This window comes from Streptopelia decaocto (genome assembly GCF_964273445.1).
Source record: "Streptopelia decaocto genome assembly, chromosome: 8".
NCBI lineage: Eukaryota > Metazoa > Chordata > Aves > Columbiformes > Columbidae > Streptopelia > Streptopelia decaocto.
Genome location: NC_138662.1, coordinates 7422867 through 7435450, shown reverse-complemented (window position 1 = coordinate 7435450; position 12584 = coordinate 7422867). Strand labels below are relative to the sequence as shown.

The following is a 12584-nucleotide window of genomic DNA, read 5'->3' as shown; positions in this document are numbered from 1 at the left end:
TGAATCTAGAGAACTCCTGGCAGAAACCTCTTCTGTCGGAGGATGATAAAACTTAGAACATGCAGCCCATGCCCCTTGATTTGCTTAAAGACAGTAACTGTCTGGTGTTCACTTATTTAAAGAAAACTCAAAAATACTGCCCAAGCTCAATTAGCAGTTCTCAGGTACGGCGGGAACTTGATGGGGAAAACCTGTCAGTTTGTAACAGTGTTAACCTAGAAAGAAAAGTTTTGGGGAAATAGAAAGGTACCTGAGCAGGTGCTTCACTTTCTGAGGTTTTGTTTTGGAGACTGAAGTGGATCTTGATTTTCCTGTAGATTCTCAACGCTTTCCGAGGGCCCGATGGGACACCTGTGAAGGACTTGCGGCTGAAAGATTACAGTTCAGGTGAGAAGGCTTTTCCAGTGCTTCTGGTTTCAAGCTTATAAAAGGGTATTTTTCACACTGACACTCACTTAGGCAGTTTGGTTAAAGTCTTCGATGCCATAATTGCAGGTATTTTCTAATGAAAATGCCTACTGTTTTGTAGTTTGTCCTCTTGTCTTTGAAACTGGTGGCTGCTGCTACTTCAGAGGTAAAACATGAGCCCTAGGGCCTCTAGATAGATGGAAGAGCAGCAGCACAACCAAGGAGGCTGTTCTAATAGCCATCAAGAGTAAAGCAAATACTGACATGGGACAGCAGGTTAATTCCCAGTAGGTTTTAAAAATTATTATTTAATCTTTTTGTATTGTTCTACATCCTCTTTCTGAGATAGTCTTACTGTGGAATGTGTCCTGCACAAATAGTGTCCTCAGGAAACCTGATGCATCCTAACATTTCTCCTTCAGTAACATGAACCTGTTACCCTTCTTAGATATGAAGACAGGTTAAAAAAAAGTAAGTTTGACGAACAGATATCCACATACTGGGTCTGGATGCTCTTCCTCATTCAGAGAATGAAGTTTTGCTGTACTTCTGGTCAGTATGTATAGGATTCTGAAGAAAAATATTTTACGAGGCTGCTCTGTGAGGAAGTTGTACTGGAACAAAGATGTACGATGGTAGCAAATGCAGGGTGAGTCCTGGGGAGTGGTTTAGATAATACTAGTATGAAATACCTGGAAACTGGTATGTTTATTTCTTTTTTTAAAACCTAGGAAAGCAAAGGCTTCTACTTCCATCAGTGCTTTTTCTTATTACCAATATGGGTTGCACGTGAAGCAGTTGGGATTCCTGGTGTCAATACATTATGTAAAGGCGTCCTACGTGTTTAGTAGGAGAGAAACTGGGGCAGTTGCGTATTTCTCAAGTATATTCTTGTTTCTGGAAGCTGTCAAAGGAGATTTCACAACCTTCTTGTGAACCTTTGAACTAAAGAACACCCTCCTGTCACAAAGTCTGGTCTGGCCCAATGAGCAGGGTTTAAAGGGCACAGTCCATCTTTCTTGCTTCCTTTCCTCTTTTCTAAGCATAGTACAGCATGGCTGTCATCAGCCACCCGACACTGACTGCAACCCAGTAATTGCAACACACTCTTTTTTTGCTTGTGCTGATGTGATTTGTGAGGGGTTTTTTTTCTGAAACACGTCACTTTTCAGTAATAAATCAACTTGAACTGGGAATCTCTGCGTAAGCCTTTTCTTGTGTATGTAGTAGGACTCACTGCCATCATTAGAGAATTGTCGTTGTCTCCTTCCCATTCCCCATTTCAAAGGCTACTCAGGATGAGACACAGTGTCTGAAGGTATGCCCAGAAGCTCTAGGTTCTGTTGGCAATCACGTGTTATTAGGAGGCTTGCAGTTTTCTGCCATCTCTCTAAAAGCTGTGCTTTCTTTCAGTCTGTCTCCTCAGCTGCAAAGTTCTTTTTGTTGTTTTTTTTGTTTGTTTAAAAAGTTTTTTTGGCAGTTGTGGAGAGGGAAGGAAATATTTTGTGAACTATTTAAAGCAGTTGTTTAACCCTGTCCAGTCAACATCAGTAATTAAGCAGTCTAGCATCAATCTAGGTTACGTGGATATTCCAAAGACTTTGTTTTGCATTATGTCCTGAGGCCGCAAATGCAGCTGCTAATTTAAGCAGCTTTCTGATCCTTGTTACGCAAGATGGATACGTCTAGGACAATAAAAGCTTCCTGAATTGTGAAAACAGCTTCTTGAAATTGGGTAACTAGAAGTTTTAGTAAATTTAATCCAGCTTTTCACATTAGGTCATCCTATAGAGAAGTGTATGAAATTGAATTCATATTAACTTCTGAAAAGCTAAGTCTGTTTGAAACAAGAGGTCAGTCATGGGCTAAATAATGCTTTTAGGGTGGGGTGTGTGTGTAAATATTAATAAGAATTAAAGGCAAACTTGCTGGATTACCAATGTCTCTGGGATACACCTGGGCCCAGGGGCTGCATTGCTGTGTCCGTTCAGTGCCACAATGGCAACTGGGCTTAGAGGAGGGTGTGCTAAGCCTGGCTCAGGAGGGTGCATGCTACCCTTGGCTCAAAGAGTGCGTGCTAAGCCTGTCTGAGTGGTTTGTGTATTGTTGAGTGCTGTTCAGAAATGGTAAAAATAACATTAATCATGAGTATTCATGTTGAGTGTGTTGGAGTGAAGAATGCCTGCAGCTGTTGGAGAACAATAACAGCCATAACAAATAACACACAATTAACTCAAAATAAGTGAGGTTCAGATCAGTTTCACAAAAAGATAACGCTTATCATAAAGCTTGTCTCAGCAGCTTCAACCTGATTATTCCACTGCATAATCTTTCACAAGACTCTTCTCTTTTGGGGAAAACATATGGTTGACATTTCTTGGAAAAAAGCAGCTCGACTTCTTTATAAAGCTCTTTCTTTTTATGTACTGTGTATGTGCAAAGGGAAGTGTATTGTCACTGAAGGTTGTGCTGAGCATGGAACACTGTTCTTAATATACCTGCTGTGATTTTGGTGTGCATTCAAACTGTTTATTCTTTAGATTATTTTCTCTCAAGCCCAGACTGAAATGGCATAGTAGTTCTATTTAAATCAAAAAGGCAGATATTTACAGACAATCATAAAATATCAAAATCAGACTTTATAACATTATGCAACATTAATGTGTCATTTTCACTGGTTAGATTTTTGAATTGATGTTTAGACTGAAAGTATCAAATCCGTTTGTGGGGGGAAAGCAGGCTTCTTCCAAGGTAACGTGTAAGCCTTGGCAGAAATAACTGTGTTAGATTGTTGCCTTCTCTTTCAGCTTACCTTTTCAAGTATGTTTGGTGATGTCTGTTCAATTAATCATTACAAAGAATAAAGCCTGAGGTGATAGTGGAATCTTCTTAAAGCTGCTTTAGTCTGTGACATCTCCCGGTGCCTCTTCACACGGTGGATGCGCTGCAGCTTCGGTAGATCCTGGCACTGATGGCTTGTCAGCTGCTCTCTGAGAAGGGGGCTGTCAGTCACGGCTTGTGAGGCCCCTCTGTCACATCTGAGGGTCCTTATCTCACTGGGGTCAAGGCTTTCATGTGGGCCTTCCTCCGTGGAGCTGCCAGTGCAGCGTGTGACGGCACTGGGCTGCTCGTGGCAGGGTGCCTGTCATCTCCTGCCACTCTCTGTGCGCTTGCGTCGGTGCTGACTGCCAGCGGCTTGAAACCAATACCTTTTGACCTTCGAGGAATCCAACATGAACGCACCTTGTCCTGGTTTTTATTTTGGTTGTATTTTAAACTTATCTCCTACCTGATTATCATCAAGCTTTATTTCTGTTTTCCTGACTAATGTCCAACATAAGCAAAGTCTGACAGACCATCTTGAGTGTCTGATGTGTGCAGAACTCTTTGCTGAACACACATGTGTGCCCTGGAGAAGGGGGCCTATGGAACTATCTTTATCTTAAAGGGCTGCTTGTGATGAGTCGTTCACCCTTAAAAGATGCTGCAGTGATGCCTTAGTAATAAGTGCAAACACAAAGCGTACTGTGAGCCTTCTGTTCAGATTGTGCTCCTGGATGCAGACTGCAGTGGGACAAGCTCAGAATATGTGTTTTCCAACAAGGATTTGTGTTAGCATTAATACCAGCAGTGAGGAGGGGCTGTTCAGGGAAAGTGAGCCCGAGAAATTGCTGGCAACCCATGAAGCTTTTCTGGCTCACTCTGGGGAACCGAGAGGAGTTCTTACTGAGCTGGTGGAGGATGGACACGCTAACAGAGATGGAGAGCAGCATGTGCAGAGAGGAGCTTTGTGAGGTGGACCTGGAGGGACCAGGTGGGCTGGATTGCAGTCAGAGGGAGCAGCAAAGTGTACCCCAGCCCCTTTATGTACCCTCTAAATTAGTGCAGCACTTCAAAAATTGGGAGATTTGGGTTTGCTAACCCTCTTCTGACCCTTTTGAGGAGATGCAGTGCTGAAGTACGCCTTGCCATATTGGGGTCAAATTCTCCATTTTCTGTGCCTGGAGGGCATCCCAAAGCAGTGAGATCTCCTTTCCCTTAAAGTTCCTGTGGTAGCAAGCACAGCTCTGCGTTTGTCTACCCCACATGGAACTGAGTCTTGGCTCCCTCGCTGTAGTTGGTGCATCTTGCCTGTTGCGCTAATGATGCAGAAAACAGCATGGCTCACTGTCAAGGCTGGTGCTAATGAACCAGAGGACAAATTACCTCCTCTTGCTGTGTTTAGGGCTTTGCACAGTGAAGGTTGTGTGGCCCGCTCAACTGCATCAGCCATGAACAAGGGCATATGGATCTTGGGCACTTGCTGAGAGCTGAAGCGATTGTCCCTGAGCTCACAAGATGCTGTAGCACACACGGAGCTTCCTCCTGAGGCACGGCCAGATGACCTGCTCATCAGCAGAGTTCTTCCATCTGGAGGGCTCAGCTTTCAGAATCTGGGGAAATACCTTCAGCGCTGGTCCACATGAAGCAACTGATTCTTGTTTGTAGCCAGAATAGCCTGGCAAGGACTAAAAAAAGCACTTAGTTGGAATTAGTGCATGGTCATCAATATCAGTCCTTGCCAGTTTTCCCAGCTGCGTGGGCCACAGGCTTTTGGCTCACCTTGCTTGGTGTCAGAGCAGTAGTGCATTATCTCTTGGAAGCAAAAGGCTTTCTTGCCCATCTTTCCTCACCGGTGATGTGGTGGCTTAGGAAATAGGAAGTACAAATCTGCTTTAAGTCGGTTTTTGTGATAGTGATCAGCCTTGGATCAGGTTTATAAGGCCTGTTCAATAGAAAAAGCAACAAACACATCCATAAAACGTGCTCACAGCCTTTTTGACACACAGAAGCGTTCTCTTTGTAACCATTTTTAGGGATGTGCTCATCCTTTTTGCATCTCCAGCACAAAACTTCAAGGCTTTTCACAGCATGCTGACGTTATTGCATTGGTTGCTTTTCTGAGTCAGTCAGACAGATCACGTATGCTGGAGACCAGGTTCTACCTGCAACACCTTTCCGGGTCTGCAGCTCCCAGTCCTCTCATGGGGTTCTGTGAGGCCCCAGCCTTCCTTGGATTCCAGGTTTCTGTATAAATATTGTGTAGTACTTTGTCTTTAATAAAGCTACAGTGCGTATGGTCTTAGTGTTTTGGGTTTTTCCCTCCTGTCCACTGTGCTGTTGTACAAACCATCATCTTTCTGAGCCAAGGATGGTTCAGAGCCATCTAGGGCTCTGACTGTTGTAGTTCCTGCAGTTTATGGGACTGCCTGTCTCCACCTTTGAGGGCACCTCAGGCAGGTCCTTTCTGCATTTTGTCCTCCTGGATGTAGTGAGGAGGATGGACTGTAGCTCTCTACCTTTCAGAATATAGCTGTGTTTCATATCTTTGGTTTCAGTGCCCTTCAAGAGAAGTCATGAGTGAGCGTGTGTGTGTGTTTTGTACAGAGGGACAGTATGAAGTGGTGAGCCTTTTCCCCACAGCCATGTGTGGCTTGTAAATGCTCAGCCTTTGAAAGAAATTTGGCATAGGGCTTGCTGCAGATCATCCTGTTTAGTATTCACCAGCAAGCTTTTCTGGTACAGCTCTTCAGCTCCAGTAGCTCTGAAGACCAATTTATCTGTGCAGTAAAGGGATCTGACAAATTTATGGATGCTCAGAATCCACCCGCTGGTATTAAGAGAGCTCTCGGCTTTGGCTTCTGAGCTTGCGTGAGCATCGATAGATTGCTGCTGTTCCCCACTGTGCTGCGAGGCTGCCCTCGTGTTCTCAGGCTGTGTGGACAGCTTTATTTTCTCTGCTCGCCGCAGAAGGCAGCGCAGTGTTGCCTGTTCTCACCGCAATTGCAGGACTCGCTGTGTAAGCACAGATACAGAGATACAGAGAAAGCCCTGTGTCTTTTAGTATTTTCTTGTGATATGAGGTGTTTACTCTTTAGTATGGATGAACTACATCTGCATCTTTCCTTGGAGGAAACTGAGAATCTTGTACACAGGGCTCATGGGCATATTACCAAAACCTCCCACAGATGAGGTAGGTCTTCCTATCAACCAAGGAACAGCAGATTCTCTGAGAACACTGTGCGAAATCCTGTCTCCACTACCTGAGCTGTGCAGAGGTTGGCGTGTGAGATTGCAGGTTCCTTCCAGGAATGTGGAAGTCCTTTACGTTTGCTCCATGCTTTATACTGTAGTTGCCTTTGAAGCAACAGAACTTCTCTAACCTGGATGAAGCTCTGTAGAGGGTTTCCTTGGCTGTGCTCTGCTGTGCCATGCTGGCTCTGGAGAGGACAAGCAGCAAGAATGTCCTTGCTTGAGCAGCCCAGCCATGGCTTTGCTTTAACGTACTGTCTCTCCAAGTCCTAAAAGTGCCCAAAGCTGCAAATGCTTTTCTTCTGTGGTAGTTCTGTCTCATCCTACAGAAAAAACACAAGGGAAGTGTTGTTTGGATGGCTGAGAAGCCCTCTGCTAACGGAGATTCCATCATCGTCTTCTGCCCTCAGGCTGAAGCTTCTGCCCTGGCAGATGGAGGGGCCTCCACAATGCTCACGGCTGGCCCAGCCAGTCAGGTTAACAGAGTGTCTTTTGGCAACCTGTTATTTGGAGTTACTTTAATAGGAAGTCATCTTCTTACCTTCCAGGCCAGAGGAGAGAGAACATCTTTGTGCTGCACCTCAGCAGACAGGGGATTTGTAGCAGTTGTTTTTGACAAGGTAGCTGACAGTTCACTGTGGACTTCAGGTTACCTAATGCTTTAAGCTTGTAGGGGTGGGGTAACGTCACTTACTGTGTTCCTAGAGCTAAGGAGCTGGATCACCTCTCAAACTGGATGCCTTTGTCGTGTTGCCATCATGCCTTCTTTCCAAAAGTATCTTTGGTTTGGCATAGGCAAGGCTGCTGTATTTATGAGATCTTTTCTTTTGGCCTCCTAAAATTCCAGAGAGATTTTTTTTGATGTCTTCACACTGCTTACAGCTCCTAACAGAACAACATTATGGTTTTCTTTATTTAGATTTTTGACATAACAAATTATCATGAAGTAACACATTACTATGTGTCAGTTGTTCAGTAGAAACCGTGTGAGTATAGAAACAAGTCTTATTTTGAATCCCAAGTCTTTGATCTTTTTATCTGAAGCCAAAGAACAGTAATTTTAAGTCAGGCTTTCAGGATGTTTAGCCAAATCATGGTATGCTCACAGGGACCTGCTATTTGTTGTTAGATTTCACTTCACTAAAACACATCTGCTTCGGGGGCAAAGTATTGCTTATTCAAATGTTTGCAGAGCAGCTTCCTGGTGCTATAAATATGTTCTTACTCCTAAGTATTAAGCGATCATGCCCATTTTCAGTGCAGAAAACAACTGAGCCTGCTTTGGGAAATCCATAAAGGATTGTGTATACATAGAAGCACTTGAGGAAAAGCAAAAGTCCTCTAGATTTTATGTGCACGCTCTCCTTGTGTTCTCCTTTTACCTGCCGTATACAGCCTGTGGTACTGTAGACTTGCACAGCCGAGATGTTGTTAAATAAGGCACAAAAGTCCTTTTACACAGTTGATCTCAAACATGGCGGGGGAGATGAGGACATGTGTGCTTTATGGCTATGCTAGGGTCAAAATCTGCATTAGTTAAAGTATTGGAGGACTGTTCCTGTTGGAAAGTTCCTTTGGACAGTGTAACTGTGCTGCAGCATGCTCAGGGGTTGTGTGGGGGCAAATACTGATTTGCGTCCTTTATAACAGAGTCTGTGTTGATCCAACATACTTCTGCCAAAACATAAAGCACTTCTTACTCCATTCTACTTTTTTTGTGGATCCTGACACTGTAGTATTGTATTAGCCAGTAAGTGAAGGATGAAATAAAGAAGATACTTATATCTTCAGATGAAACTTTGCATATGAATTCAGGCTGCCTTGAGTAAAAAAAAAAAAAACATGCTGTAGTCTTCAGCGGTGGTTTTGCTTTGCTGGTTTGATCACTTTGGTTTTAGTATTCTGACCTGAAGCATCTAGTGGGTGTCTGAGACCCATCATTCACAGGGGAGGACACCTTCCCTTGGGATGCCTGTTGAAGCAGTTCCTGCCATGAGGTGCCTGGCCCCCTGCCCCCGTCAAAATCCTCTGCCCTGCTTTTGGTACTGGCAGCTGAATTGCGATGTTCTGACAGGCAAACTGTGTGAAGGCTTCAGAAATAAAAATAGGCAAGCTCAGCAACTGCTGCACAAAGAGCTGAACCAGCCCTACAGAGGAGAAACAATGGTTGGTAGCAGAGCCTCTCTAGCTGCTCCACCTAAGAACCAGCCTCAAGTCACTTGGTTGTGTTTCAGGCACTGCAGTCTGGGTATTGTGACTATTGCTGATCGTGAAAAAAAAATCAGTGCACGTTGCATTTGGAAGGTGCTCTGTAGCAGTGCTGTTGTTCCACCGGCCTCCATTTCAGTGGCCTTTCCATTATGGTCTAAAATGGAAGGATGCTCTGGTGGGGTAAGGGGATGGAGCAGGAGTGCTGTACCATCCCAGGCTGATGTAACTCTGTAGTTCTTACATACTGAGTGTGTGTGTCAGGGCCATGCAAAGGGCTGGGTCTGGGGACGTGTCAGGCCCCTGCAGATGTTCAGCAGCAGCTTGGAGAGGAGCAGCAGCTCCTGGCCGCTCTCTTGCACCACTGCGGTGCTGGCTGTGCAAAGACGGCTCACAGGGAACCGCAGAACGCTGTGTCCCTCTGTGACCCGACCACAAGAGCTGAACGTCTGGCCCGAAGCTGCTTTTTGAGAGGATATGGGGCTGCAGTTTCTGTTTGTGGTTCTTGCCATACGTTACTGCAGCTTTGCTTATTTGGGAGGTTGAGTTTGGTGGGGGAGAGCAAAGGTAAGAAAGTGCACAAGGAGAAATGTGCTGGCCTTCTTAGCTGTCTCCATGTAATGCTTGGAAGGATCCTGTAGTGTACATTCCTCCGAATGTCGCAGTTTTTGTTTTTGTGTATAACATTCAACGTTGTGCTCTCGATTGTTTCATGCTGGCTTAAATCCATGTATAAACCACTCATTCACTTCACCAGGAGCAGGATGTAAACTGCCTCTTGTTGTAGAGCAAATAGAGTGAAAACTTCTGCAATCTTGCTTTCTGTCTGTCAGGAGACCCCTACTTCATATGCACGTGGAAGTAAGATAGCACTCTGATCCTGGCTTGCTGCTTACAGCAGCTTTCAAAAATCCTCTCTCTGAAGGGGAATCGGGAGCCGTACAGGCTGACAAATATCATTCATGCAGCGTTTTTCTAAACAGGAAGGAGAGAAGCAACTCTACAGAGTTCTGGATTTGAATAAGACTTGAAAATAGATGGTATGAGCCTGCACGCTGTGCCTGGAAGCAGCAGAGATGTCTGCCTGGAATGCAAACCAGCCTCCCAGCACGGGGCAGCACTGCTCTTGGAGAGCAGCTCACTTCTGCGGAGAGGAGTGCTGCTTCGTTTGCAAATGTGATTTAGCGTGGCTGGAGCTGCCGAGGATGGATGCTCTGGGAACAGCTGGGTGAATTTGGTTCTGTTGATTCTGCCAGCTGAAACTGTACCTCCGGTTCCAGGTGCCCGCTTCATGGGAGGATATCAAGTGGCTTTAGCTGCATTCCACTGCAGATGGCATGCTGCTGGCCTGCGTCCGTCAGCGAGCAGAAAAGCGCCCACATTGATAAATTTCCTTCTAGTGTAGTTATATTGACTGAAATAATATGGGAAAACGGAGTAAATTCTTGTGGGAGATGGAGGACGGGCTAGGTTCAAATTGGAGACTCATTATAATGTCAGATGTTTAAAGTCAGGATTGTGTTAGAACAGTGTGCAAAGAGCTCTCAGAATTAAAAAAAAAAAAATAGGGTTTGGTGATGAAACAGTTTTGTTTGGCCTTGTCTCTGAAGTGGTGAAGTACAAAAGATGGTAAAGAAACAGAGAAGGAAAAATCAGAGAGTGCAGCGCATGTTCTTTGGCATAGTTTCAGGGGAAAATGGGGGCTGTTTTCCACAGACTGGATAGCCTGGCCTGAAAGAAGTGTGTGTGTAGTCACCTTCCTGCGGAAGGTGAGCGGCTGAGGCAATAGGAACCAGATACATCCTTGGTTTGAAGGCACGGGTGCTAAGATGTGCATCTTTAGCAGAGGAGACAAGCTCTTCACCAGGACAGCTAGGTGTCTCACATCGTACCATCCACACCCAGACTGCCTTTCCTCTCGCTCCTAAGCAGCGAAAAGAGCCGCAGGAGGGAACCAAGCGTTTCCTACTGCCGAGCGTCCGTGTGGAAGCGTGTCAGCACGTGTTCTTCTGGAAAGCGCTGTTTTAGAGTCAGGTGGCCTTGGCGTGTGAAGGGTGAGGTTATGACTTTCTTGGAGCTACTTTCTACATCAAGGATGACTCTTAGGATGGTCTTATCTTCTGTAGTGTTCACCCTGCGCTTTACTGCGGGATTAACAGTGCAGGTAACTGGACACAGTTGAATCAGTGGGTCCCTCCTGCCCCTGGCTGAGATGACAACTTTCTGAGGAGCGAGAAGTGTAAAGGCTCTCTAGTTTCTTACATCTAAACTCGAGCTCCCACACCCTTTTGTTATGTGTACAATAACATCTATACCAAAATAAGAAAGCTGCAGTTCTCATTCTTGTACCACTGTGTTTTTTCATAATACAAAGGACTTGGACTTCAAAAGTAACCAGGTGTTGAAGGAAAAATAGCACAGACAAAGAAATTGCGTTGGTTCTTTCTGGAATATTGCTCAATTAAAGTGCTGGCTCTTCATCTAAAATACATTTGCAGCAAGGTACTTTGGAATGACTTATCAACACTTGCTTTGGAGAACGCTGCCTCCAAGGTAGCACAAAATGTGAAACTAGCAATGGAAAATCACTATACCTTTAAAAAAAACCTCAAGGCAATTATTTCTTGCCCTGAGGAAGGGTGTGCCTGTCACTGGGTTGTGTAAGGGGAAGTGGGAACACTGTATCATTAACATTCATGATAAACTGCACAATTAATCATCATCCAGCTAGTCCCTGATTTCTCTCCTTTTCATTCTGGAGTAGAGGGGTGGTGGTTGGTCATTGGAGGGAAAGGGAAATGGAATATTTAATGTGGCTTTCTTTATGACAAGGCACTAACATGACTCCCGTCTGTATTTAAATGCTGTCCCCAGGTTACGACTATGGCTATGTCTGCGTGGAGTTTTCACTCTTGGAAGAGGCCATCGGATGCATGGAAGCCAACCAGGTTGCTTTAAACTTCGGTCAATGCTGCTAGAAGATTTAATTTTTTTTTTGGTGGGGTGGTGGAAAGCCAATGAGGTTTTTTGAACCGTTCAAAGGAAGATTCTTGTATTATACACAACGTTGCGGTTTAAATGTTGTTTCCAGAAACTTGTAAAAGGCTTAGAAATGCTAGTGTGAGAAAGACGCTAGATACCACAGAGTCTGCCCTGCTCCCCAGCGTGTGTCAGCACACTGGTGCCGGCAGAGGCTGGGGGCTGGCAGACCCCTAATGCAGGTTGTGGCCCTGATACTTTTGTTCTCACACTGAAACCCAATCGGAAAGATCTCTGCTTGTGTTAAACACCTCCCCAGGTGTGCGTGTGCACACACATACACATGGGACTGTAGACGAGGCCTCTGGTTTGCAGCTCTGACTCAGCTCTGACCTGCACACTCTGCTTTTCCATATGCCTTGTGCGACAGAGAGATTCTTAATTGTTCATCTCCCTTATATCTATCCTGTTGTTTGGCAAGCTGGAGCTGCAAACTTGAGGACTATCCTACATGCAGTTGCGCCTGGTAAATCTGAACATTTCCAGCCCTTAAAAGTGAAAAATGGCTTAAATCCCAGTGAATGAATACCCAAGGGGAGCCTTTTTTATGCCCTGGTGTTTGAGGCTAGAGCTGTTGTCTACCATACAAGAGCAAGGTGCATAAAATTTCTTGGTAAAACACAGATTCCCGTCTTGCACCACCCTCCCTGTGTCCTGAAACTGCAGGTGGTGGAGCACTCAAGAAGAATCCCTGAACAATTGATCTGCCTTCCTTCACTACATCCCTTAAGTCTCCTCTCTGCTTCCTTCTTCCTCCTAATTTGCCTGAGTAAGAAACCATATAAATTATCTAAAGGCTTTTTACCTGAATCCCAGGTCTCGCTGTCACGGGAAGAGAGTCATGAGTCAGATTTAGA

The 12584-nt window shown here is 45.0% G+C and overlaps 1 protein-coding gene across 1 annotated transcript in view; it reads left to right on the top strand.

Annotated features, from left to right (window-relative positions):
- The window catches only part of RBM6 (RNA binding motif protein 6), a 57411-nt gene that overhangs the window by 10507 nt on the left and 34320 nt on the right, over positions 1-12584 (top strand). The window contains exons 5-6 of the mRNA XM_082059855.1: positions 318-387; positions 11563-11636. Coding sequence (XP_081915981.1) covers positions 318-387; positions 11563-11636 — 144 coding nt within the window. The remainder of the gene's footprint in view (positions 1-317; positions 388-11562; positions 11637-12584) is intronic.